Source organism: Nerophis ophidion, linkage group LG08, assembly GCF_033978795.1.
Source record: "Nerophis ophidion isolate RoL-2023_Sa linkage group LG08, RoL_Noph_v1.0, whole genome shotgun sequence".
Classification (NCBI taxonomy): Eukaryota; Metazoa; Chordata; class Actinopteri; order Syngnathiformes; family Syngnathidae; genus Nerophis; species Nerophis ophidion.
The window spans coordinates 41,254,889-41,267,142 of NC_084618.1; the positions used below are offsets into that span (position 1 = coordinate 41,254,889).

Below are 12,254 nucleotides of genomic sequence, written 5' to 3' on the forward strand. Positions count from 1 at the left end.
AATGTGAGGATGTGAGGAGCCATCAACGGGTGACGTCATCGTCTGCGACTTCCGGCTTTTCTGTTAGCGACCAAAAGTTGTGAACTTTATCGTGGATGTTCTCTACTAAATCCTTTCAGCAAAAATATGGCAATATTGCAAAAATGATCAATTATGACACATAGAATGGACATGCTATCCCAGTTTAAATAAGAAAATCTCATTTCAGTAGGCCTTTAAAAAGTGTTTGCAAAATGTATTCACATGAACTTACAACTTTGTATGTGTTTTGATGCATTATGCAAACTGGACCGTGCACGTGAGTGTGTGTGTGTGTGTCTGTGAGTGTGTCAGAGTGACGCCTTCCAGTAGTAAACATAAGATTGACAGACAGGTGGGCTCAGGCTGTCAGTGTGACGCGCCTTGAAGGGGTGGAGTAAAAAGCAAGCAAGAGGCCGACCTGCCGTGCTTTCATGTGTCCGTCCATCAGTGCGAGCAGCCCCGGACTCGCTTCGCCATCATTGCCCCGGAGAACCTACTTTTTTTTAATTAGCATTTAATCCAACGCGTTGTATTTCTTGTCAAACTGAACGTTGATGACAACAACCGTGAGCGGGCGCGCACACGCTTACACGAGCCGCGTGCGTGTGAGTGTCGGACGCGCGCACGTCAATGACTGACACTCCGGGGCGAGCGCGAGCTTTAACGTGTCACTCTTCCTTCTTCTCCCCGCAGAGAGACACCTCCGAGCGGGCACGGACGAGTCCCCCGCCCGGTACAACGTCCGGCCGACTACCGAGACTTCCCCAAGAGTGGACTTCTGGGTTCCGGCGGTAGGAAATAGTCCATTTAAGAGGGGCTGGAGGGTGGCCTCTTTCTCCCCGAGCCACCTCCGGTACATCTGCGCGGACCTTCTGGCACTTTCCTCGCCGAGAAACAACTTCCCGGACCGGGCGAATCGCCTCCCTCCTTTGCGGAAATACTCCTTGAAAACAATGCGAAAAGGCGAGTAACCAGCACAAGTCCTCCATTTTCCTATTTAAAACAAGAAGAAGGAGATCTACGCGATTCGCTCCAAGACTTCCGGACTCGTCGTTGCTTTTCCACCCCGCAGTTTGGGCCAGCAGCTCGGGGTCTCTGCATGAAAGCTCCCGGAGCAGCAGCAGTAGCAGCAGCAGCAGCAGCAGCATGCCCCGGAGGAAGCAGCAAGCACCGCGGCGCTCATCAGGTACGTCCGGGTGATGTAAACTAACACACCTTCGCTCATTTAAATGACACGAATCAAACGCACCAGAACCTTGAAGGGACGTTTGATTCACGTTTTAAAGTCAGGGAAAATAAATATAAGGTGAATTAAGTGTTGAATTTGCTAAAAAGTGTAGTATACTTTAATTGAGGCACATACTCGAAAAATGTTAAGCACTTTTATGTTGTTACAATGTTTCAACTCTTTATTAGTCTTGAGGCAAAAACTCTAAAAATGTTAAACACTATTATATTGTTATCATTTTTCAACGCTTTATTGGTCTATACGAACGGTCTCCAACAGGTAGCTTCCGTGCCCCTATTTGCTCACTACTATCAAATAGTTGTGTACATTACTTTGTAGTGTTGTGTTGTGTTGTATTGAATGGTGCAAAATCATGCAAATTCACCATCACCTGTCATGAAAACATTCTCGTTTCTTTCCCTTGTGTGGTTGCAAAAGACTGGGACAACAACTAAAATACTTTTCAAAAGTGTCAACGTTCATCTGTAAAGACATAGTGACCGCTTCAGTGGCCTAGTGGTTCGAGTGTCCACCCTGAGATCGGTAGGTTGTGAGTTCAAACCCCGGCCGAGTCATACCAAAGACTATAAAAATGGGACCCATTACCTCCCTGCTTGGCACTCAGCATCAAGGGTTGAAATTGGGTGTTAAATCACCAAAAATGATTCGCAGGCGGGGTACAGCTGCTGCCCACTGCTCCCCTCACCTCCCAGGGGGTGATCAAGGGTGATGGGTCAAATGCAGAGACTAATTTCGCCACACCTAGTGTGTGTGTGTCAATCATTGGTACTTTATCTTTAACTTAAGTTATATTTTAGATAAACATGGTATTTGGGTCACCTGGCAAATACGAAAAAAAGGTCCCTCTGTTTTCAATTTGGTTCACGTCATAGTGCAAAAGGTTGCAGACCCCAGTCTATGTAAGGAACAAAACTGTACCCTTATTTCCTCCAGTGCAAATATTAGTTGGCATGCTTTGTTTAAAAATAGTTCTTAAGTTCTCCAAACAAACTTAATAATCTCCTGTTTGTTTGTATTTGTTATATAAACAAAAGGGAGGCATAAGTGTCGTATATTCAGCTTTCCCTGTTTTCCGGCCCTAGGATTTGCCATCCTCGATTTGATGCTTGATTGATCGCCTGTCACGCCCGCCGCCTTTCATCTATTCATTCCCGATAAACATCAACTAAATCATTCGCCATGGAGACACGCATGCGCCCAGCAGCTGGCTAGACTCTCCGTCAAAGGGTCACTCCTCCCTTTTTTTTTTCCTTTTTTTTTTCCACCCGTGCTGAGACAAGACAAATTGAAAGAAAAGTTCTGGAGCAGGGATGAATAAGTTGGCGATTAAAGGAAGCAAGGAGGAGGGGTATTGGAGGAAGAGGAGGAGGGTGGTGGGGCGTAGCAAGATCACAGAGAGGCAAGCAGGAAAAGCAGTGTGAGCTTCTTAACGCTGTGACCTGACCTCCGTGTCGGGGAGGTGTTGTACGTTTTTCTGTGCGATTAGGAGTCGTGACCCGATATGAGACGAGATAAATTCAGCGCCTTTTTGAATTTCAGCATCTAGCGCCATAATTATCTCCACCAGGGACGTTTCTGTCACATTTTCTAGTTTAGTACATGAGTAGAGATTATTTTACATTCTTTATAGGATAATAATGTACAAGATTGTTTTGGCCCTGCCGTTGGTATGAGATGTATTTATTATTTTCTAGTTATTGATAAAATTGTTCATTTTTGGGGTGTTGATTGTGGTTTCACATTTAGCCAGATTACCTCACTATTCTACTGCAAACTTTGTGAAGCCATTAATTAATGTATTTTCTTAAATTGTTCACTAAATTATCCATCTATATTGTGTTTTACACAGAGATACCATTTTAATTAACTGAACATTTTATTCAGAGACCAGCAAGGGCGGACTGAAGAACTGTCGGGTGTAAACGTCACCAAGAATTCCCTTACACACAGGCACTGTCCCGCCTGTTACTTTTCTCATACTACATTCCCAGGATGCAGAATTGCCGGCTTGACTTATTAGAACAGCGAAAAACAGGCTTTTACAGACAGTGTTTGGCCTCAGCTTGCATTTATTGTGATTTGTGGCTTTCCTAAAGAGTGAGGGTGTTAGTAGGTTTGAAAGAAGGTCACCTTCTCTCTCTTTCCCTCATGGTGATTGACAACTTTGAAGCCGTTTGAAGTCTACACTGCGATGACCAAAGCCCTGCCAATGAAAAGTTGCTGCAGAATGTTCAATCAAGCGGTGGCGGCGGCCGGAAATGTGAGGTTAAGCAGACTTAATTAAGGTTGCGATGGCGAGACTTTGAACTGGCCGGTGCTGTAATGTGTAATTGACAGGAGGCTTCCACTGATGGATGTGTTGCCTGTTTGAAGAGCTAAACTGTCACGTGACGGCCTAAAGCCTCAGACTTCAGCCACAAAAGGTGTTTCTTCTGGCCTCAAAGCCAAGCTTATATTACCTCCACCAAGGAGCTCATGTTTTGACCAGATTTTCTTGATACTTCTTATCAGGACAGATTGTCATACATTGCATTATTTAAGGGCCGGGCCATCCATCGAATTTCTACCGCTTGTCCCGTCAGGGGTCGCGGGGGTTGCTGGAGCCTATCTCAGCTGCATTCGGGCGGAAGGCGGTGTACACCCTGCCACCTCAACGCAGGGCCAACACAGATAGACAGACAACATTCACACTCACATTCACACACTAGGGCCAATTTAGTGTTGCCAATCAACCTAGGTGCATGTCTTTGAATAAAACAATAACATATATTGCCATAGACATATACTTAATAAAAATGCGTTCAATTAACTGTTCGATATATGTTTTGGTTGAAGGAAACCAGAAAAGGATATCAACATATATTGCGATAGACACATCATCAATAAAAAATGGTCGAAATAAACCGGAAGTTGCGATGCAAGGTTGGTTTCATGAACAAAGGCACTCACACCGGGGTAACTTGACAAAACAGGAAGTGATGACTGAGCAATGGTGGGAGGGGCATGCCAATCACAACCACAGCCAATCACTTAACAGTATCAAGTTTGGTTGCGTCTTATTCCTGCCTCTGTTCATTCTCTGCATGGAGTGAGAAGAGAAACTAAAAATGAATTCCACAGATAGCGAATACATTTTTCATAAAACAGGAAAAGTCACCTTGGCAGTATGGCAGTTTTGGGGAATATTTAAAACACACTCTTTTTTTCTTTTCAACTTCGGTCTGTTCCCTATTCTATTCGGGTATATGGAAACAACAGGAAGGAACTAAAGTGCTGGACTGTATAAATAAAATAAATTACAAAAAATAACAAATCTGCCCCTTTTAAAATAGTAATTTGGTACAATAATATTTAAATAAAAAATACTGAATATCATAAATTCATTTCTTTACTTAAATAAGAATAACAGATCAACTTAAATGTTACACAGCTGTAACTTCATGGCACTAAACTTGCAAAAAATAGTTGTCCTCATGTGTCCATGTTTACATTTTCACACTTTGCACTTTTTTGTTCAACTTAAGTAAGCTTTTCTTACTTTTTCCTTATACTTTCTCTTGGTCCTTATTTTCAATAAGTTATGCAAATATCAATAATTATCCATATAGTCCGATATAAAACACTCAAAATGTTATGTAGTTTTATGCGATACCGCCCAGACCTACGTTTCATTTCTATTAAATAACAGACATATAGTAGACCTGGGTGATATGGCCTGAAAATAATATCTCAGATTTATTCCCCCAAAAATATGATTTACGATTTTGTTCCCCTACTTTAAAAAAAAAAAAAAAACATTGAATACAAATGACAGCGATCATTCAAAACAAGTGTATTTGTTTTCGATCAAAAACATATTGTACATACATTGAAATGACACTGCATACATTACATCTTACTCTTAGCAAAATTGTTCTCAAAATTATTTTTAGACCAGATATAAATTGTACTTTTCGTGGGATAATTTTCAAAGAATTAAATTAAGAGCTTCCCTTAGGAAGCAATACTTCTACTTGGGGGTTAAATCACCATAAATGATTTCCGGGCGCGGCATTGCTGCTGCCTACAGCTCCCCTCACATCCCAGGGGGTGATCAAGGGGATGGGACAAATGCAGAGGACAAATTTCACCACACCTAGTGTGCGTGTGACAATCATTGGTACTTTAACTTTAACTTTCCATCCATCCATCCATTTCCTACCGCTTATTCCCTTTGGGGTCGCGGGGGGCGCTGGTGCCTATCCCAGCGTTAACTTTCTGTTAGCAAATAAACAATAATCTCCAACATTGACTTTAATAACGTGCAAATTTAAATGCAAACTTGGATAAAATACTTCTATAAATAATAATGTTGTATTAAACATTGTATCCAACTAAAGAAGTAAAACATCAAGAGGACTATAGTTTGTTTCAGTAAATAGATAAAGTAAACACAGCCTTTTTCATTCACACATCTTGGTGGTGTGCAGACTAACTGCTTTTGTGATCGCCTTGTGATTCTTTTTCATCATACATGGCATCATTATACATACCTGGTGTAAATGATTCCACCATATTAAGGTCATTTGTTTGCCCGTAGTTTTCTTGTTGTTGCATCATGTTCGCCTCGTAAAGAAATGAATTTCCCGCACTCGGCTGGAGTCTTCAGTTTCAGATGCTTGAACAAGTTTGTTGTAAATGGGTTGTACTTATATATAGCGCTTTTCTACCTTCAAGGTACTCAAAGCGCTTTGACACTACTTCCACATTTACCCATTCACACACACATTCACACACTGATGGAGGGAGCTGCCATGCAAGGTGCCAACCAGCACCCATCAGGAGCAAGGGTGAAGTGTCTTGCTCAGGACACAACGGACGTGACGAGGTTGGTTCTAGGTGGGATTTGAACCAGTGACCCTCGGGTTGCGCACGGCCACTCTCCCAATGCGCCACGCCGTCCCTTGTTGTGCCTTTTTGTAAAACAAACTTTGCAGCGTGCAGTCATTTGTTTCACGCCTGTTGCCGTAAAACCAAAGAACTGTCAACGCTTTTCTTTGAAACTAAGCGTCCCACCTTTGTTAGCGTTAGCATTAACCATTCGCTATGTGTGCTGCTATGCAAATAAAGGGACAATGCAAGCTACGGAAGGTCATGTGGGGCAAAAAGTATGCCTGTGCCAGAGGGGGAAAAAATTATTTTTTTAAACTGTCTGCAACAAAAAACCCGAATATATCGATAAAATCGATATATCGCCCAGGCCTATAAAATAGTCTTCCAAGGATGACCCTGTTATAGCAGTACCTCGTTTTTCATTAATAATGTTAACTTTAAACCTGGGTTAGTGGCTTTGTGGTTAGAGTGTCCACCCAGAGATCGGTCGATTGTGAGTTCAAACCCCGGCCGAGTCATACCAAAGATTATAAAAATCACACCTATTTCCTCCTTTCTTGGCACTCAGCAACAAGGGTTGGAATTTGGGGTTGAATCACCAAAATGATTCCAGAGCGCGGCCACCGCTGCTGCCCACTTCTCCCCTTACCTCAGAGAGGGTTGGAACAAGGGGATAGTTTAAATGCAGAGGGTAATTTCACCACACCTAGTGTGTGTTTGACTGTCAGTGGTACTTTAACTTTCATTCAAAGCCAAAGCATTTACCAATTACCAAATATTTGCATTGTGAACATTTAAAATAGATCTGTTGTTTTTGCATCTTTTTGTGCTTAAATGTTAGCTTTGAAGAAGACCCGCGCTGTACCATGTTGTGTTTCAGTGACCGAGACACAGCTAGCACAGCACAAGATCCTATCCCTCCTCTGTGTGTTTACATCCCTGTCCAATATCTCCGTTTGTCTCTGAGGAGTTGCAAACAAAAAGCTGTCTTGCCTTCTCATGGGGAGAAAGAAGGAAGGGAATGTTTCAATGACTGCTTGTGTGAAGCTCGGATTCATCAGTCACAGGGATGCTTTTACACCCTGTAATGGCGCTGGGGCCGATCTAGTTTATGGCCAGTGACAATACATCAGTGTTCCCTCATCTGGAAGCACATTAGTGCATCTGTTAGTTTTGGCATCACAGTTCAGCACCATTTGAGCGGCACGTGTTTTTTGCTGCAGTCATTCGTTGTCATTTTTGTTGCTAGCCATGTTTTACTTCTGTGCGAAAAGATTATTTTAAGGGTACAGTTTAGTAACAATCGGCCCTCAAGCAGTCTTTTTTTTTTTCTCTTAGCAAAGTGTATTTGCGCCAAAAGTTGTAAAGAGCTTTAACAACAAGTTCAGCAAAACCTGAAAATTTTTATATCAATTATATTTGGGTATATTTATAGTAAGCAATAAAACATAATAGCGTAGGAAATGTGGCTTCCAGCAAAAAGGTCATGAATCCATATTTTTGTTGTTGTTCAAAGTCAAAAAGACGGTGCTGGGTCCTAACTTGCGCTGCCAGCAACAAAATCTTAAATCAAAAGTGTGCCACTCTTTGTAATGAACATGTCAACTAATCACTCAACATGGCAGAGTAATTACACAATGACACAGATTGAATCCCAGCTTCACACGCATATAAAAAAAAAAGGCGAGCGCAAGAGGTAGCAGTTCCAATGCACTCCATGATGCGGCAACTCGACAGGGAGTGGCTCTTCCTTCCGTGACGTGCCTCATAGTTCTTAATGAGGGGTCTGCCATTGTTAACAATTTATTTTAATTTTATTCAGCCAGTATTTGTGACAGCAAGCTTATTTCAGAGGGTACAAGTCTTCCAGGCCTGGTTATTTTGCTGCCTAAATATGTTGCATATGTAGTAGCAATAAACACATCCAAAGCTTATTTTGCAAATGTGGACAAGTTACCACTTCTGGACACAGAGTAGGCCAGCGGTGTCCAAACTTTTTTCAAAAGGGGGCCGCATTTATTAACTCAAAGGACGCTGGGGCCACTTTGATGTATTTTTGCATTTAAGATGCTAAAAGTAAACCATTGTACGTCAATATATATTGTGCTAGCTGAACAAAACATCTACAGTAGTGTTGTGTGTTACTGTAGGTAACCAAGAAGTTAGTGTATTCTAATAACTAGGTATGTCAAAAATAATGAGACTCATGGGAATATTCACAAAAATGTTGCAATAATCACATATATATGCAGTTTAATCAGGTAATTTATTTTGCGCCTCTATTTTCTACTCTTATCTATTACAACAATAGATATTGTGACCAAGTAATGGGCTCTTTTTGAATTTAATTGAAAAATTTAAATTCATTCAAATCCTGCAAGTGAGTTTATGCTACTAGTAAAACTGATGATACATTCAAAGTTTGATAATCAGATTTTAAAAATGTACGGTTTGACAAGATCGCTAATAATATCTCGATGATAATGAATTCATTTAATTTTTACAATTTGCCGGGGGGCCAATTACAAACTAGCTGCAGGCCTGAAATTGGCCACCAGGTCGCACTTTGGACACCCCTTGTTATCTGCTGAATAGATTTTACAACCAGCATTACATTACAACCATTCATGTTTGCTGCCTAAATGGGCTGTAGTTTATTTATATTTGATTGTGTCAATCATATTTAAACTTATGTCAATCCGTTTTTAATGTTGTCACTACAGAAGCCATAAGGATTTTAGTGTTTGGTAGAAGCCAGCAAAGGTTGCAAGTCATTTGATTGCTGATTAGACGAGCTGCAGAAGAATTCAAAAGTCAGTGATAACCGAGCAAAATTTTGTGAATTACTATTCTGAACCAAAATAATTGATTCATCTTTACATTATAACACACACATCATGCAGTAAGTTAACTTTTGTAACGTTTAGCTGTGATGGGTTTGAAAGTCATATGTTAAGTATTTATTTTGCAGATACAGTTGGCTAGTGTGTATTAATGTGCAAAGGATTAGGTCTGAGCCTCAGGCAAGGAAATTATTGATAGGTCTGTTCTTCTTGGAAGTTGAGTTCAGTTGTTTGGAAAACTGTAAAAGAAAAAATGGACTTTTAAGTAAAGTCTGTTATCGCCTTCTGAACATTTGTTCACTGGCATTCTGTTTTGTGATTGGTTTAGTTTAAGCTTATTTCCTCCATTGTGAAGTTTAGGCCTCATCTGCTGAGTCTTCCAGTTTTAATTAGACAATACCAGAAACATAACGCATGCTAACCGATATCTAGATTTCATTGACAGAAAAACAACAATATTTTAGTTTCAAAACTTCTAATAATTAGGGATGAGTATTATTTACATTTTAACCGATACTGGTACCAATTCGGTACAGTGGTACCTCAACTTACTAATACTACTAATTAACTTAGGAGTAATTTGAGATACGAGCTGACTCTCTGCTTTTGTTATGATTTAATTTGTGTGCATAATTTGAGTTCTGGGTATTTTCACCACTGTTGAAGTCGTATTTCTTCACAGCTATATTTCCGATTTTATGTGTAATAACAGTACATGGAGTTAAATCTCTAGATGTATTTCTAACCTGCTGTCACATTGCCTTACACAGTTGTACTGTAGCTACAGCTGGTCTGGGTAACATATGTATTGTGCCGTATCAAATAAACAGCACACAGCCAGAAATCGACATAATCTGCTTCTCTAACCACTGGAACTGAAAACATGAGTGTGAAGGATAACACCAACCAAATTAGGAAAAGAAACCATTGAAAACATGTCTTACCGTTTAGCAAAGTGGCGCGACCGTTGCACCGTCAGTCTGCACCACATTTCGAAGCTGCTAAATAGTCTGCCCGACGTGTTTCAATTTGTTCTTTTTTCTGACTCTAAAAAGTGGACGATCGTACAGTGTCATAGCTGGTCCGGTCCGTTAGTCAAAGTGGTCCGTGTGCTACATAAACATTGATTTCCTAGATCCGAGGATAATTCTGTCGTCGTCCGCACTACACGTGAGGAGCCGAGCTAACTGAAAGCAGCGGTCTGCACGTCGGGAGCAACCCAAACGAGAGCGCGCTATGGTTACACACCTACTGACTATGAACTGGACCAGCAAGAGTGAGCAGCGTGTGTTTATTTTTTCCTCTCGCTTGCACTTTGAACATGGAGGATTACATATCTAAAATAAAACAGTTTTCTAAACTGGACTTTCAATCGAAGCAAGAGGTAATAAAGGAAGATCTCAATCGAGATAGAGAGTTTTAAAACTGAAGAAAGATAAGGAAGACTTCTATAAACAAGTTATCGATGCTTTTGATCAGAAGGAGCTGCGCATGGACTTCATTTATAAGTAAAGGTAAGACCATAATAATGTTTTGTTTTAATCAAATGTGTTTTTCACAATGGTATCCTTACATCACACTCAAATTTTTAAGCGCAGGCCTAAATTTACTGCATGCCTTTACGGAGGGCCGGAGTTAGAAGAGGTTTTGAAATAATTAGGGCATGCTTGCCTTTACCGCATTCCTTTGGTAAGTACCGGAGTGAGAAGAGGTTTTAAATGAATTAGCGCCCTGGCAGCAATTCAAGGAAATACGGTATACAAAAATGGGGCTCCCCTCAGACCCATTGTCAGCAGCATTAACTCTGTGATTTGCAATATTGCTAAGTATGTGGCCAACATCTTAGCACCGATGGTTGGCAAAACTCTACATCACGTCCAAAACTCAATTGACTTTGTAGCGAAGATCAGAGATTTACAACTGGACACAAATGAAAGTATAGTTTTAATTTTCAAACAATTTCCCTTGTGGATCATTAAAGTTTGCCTATGACGTCACCTCCCTGTTCAGCTGTATTCCAACCCAGGATGCAGTAGAGACAGTGAGGCAACGTCTAATAGGTAATCACACCTCACAGGATAGAGCCACACTAAACCTAGAACAGATTTGCCTTTTGCTAGAACGTTGCCTTAACACTATGTACTTTCAATTCATGGGAAGGTTTTACCGACAAAAACATGGTTGGGCCATGGGATCACACCGGTTGTGCCATGGGGTCACCTGTATCCCCAATAGTAGCAAACCTTTACATGGAGGACATGGAAAAGAGAGCTCTGAGCGTTTTTAAGGGAACACTACCAAGACATCGGTACAGATATGTGAATGGCACATGGGTGAAAATCAGAAATAAAGAAGTGCAAACCTTAATCGAGTACATGAACTCAGTGGACAAAAACATAAAGTTCACACGTGAGGATGTCAAAGACAGTAAGTTGCCTTTTTTAGACTGTGATGTCCACATTTGAAAAAAACAGGGGCCTCCATGTTGGGATGTACCGAAAACCCACACATACTGATCAATTCCTACTTTTTGACTGACGCCACCCACTGGAACACAAACTGGACGTTATCAGAACCATGTTACACAGATAACGGTACTGTTCCGACCAGCCCACAGGCCAAAGAGAAAGAGCATAAGCATTTGAGGGCTCAGCCCAGCTGGTCGTTTGTGAAAAGTGCGTCTATTTCTGGAAATAACAGGAACAGAGTGTATGAGGAGGAAAAAGGTGACAGACGCAAAAATATAGTTATTCCATATGTATCAGATCTATCTGAGAAACTCAGAATAATTTTTAACCAAGACAACATCCCAGTAAACTTCAAACCAGTCAACACCCTGACACCCACAAAAACAATCTGGTGTATGCTATCTAGTGTAATGATGAATGTACTGATTAATGTATTGGGAAACAAAACAACCACTAAGCCGACGCATTGCACAGCATAGATGTGTAAACTCTTCAGGCCATGAATCAGCAGTCTACCTGCACCTCAGGGTGAAACAGCACTCCTTTGAGAACAAAAATGTACAGATTCTAGACAGGGAGGATGGATGGTATGAAAGAGGAGTAAGGGAAGCCATCTATGTCAAGGTTGAAAAACCATCCCTGAACAGAGTAGGTGGTCTGCGACACCACCTGTCTCCCACATACAACACCATCCTTTCAACCATTCCTAAAAGACTCTGCAATTTAGCCTGCAACAAATAACAGGAGTTCGAAACATGCTGGTCACTGAAGCTGACCAGAATCCCATTTGTTTACAACCGA

The 12,254-nt window shown here is 41.1% G+C and overlaps 1 protein-coding gene across 1 annotated transcript in view; it reads left to right on the forward strand.

Annotated features, from left to right (window-relative positions):
• The first annotated feature begins 400 nt into the window (after positions 1–400).
• The window catches only part of LOC133557784 (teashirt homolog 1-like), a 58,467-nt gene continuing 46,613 nt past the window's right edge, over positions 401–12,254 (forward strand). The window contains exons 1-2 of the mRNA XM_061908579.1: positions 401–626; positions 715–1,207. Of these exons, the coding sequence (XP_061764563.1) occupies positions 1,168–1,207 (40 nt within the window). The 5' untranslated portion in view covers positions 401–626; positions 715–1,167. The remainder of the gene's footprint in view (positions 627–714; positions 1,208–12,254) is intronic.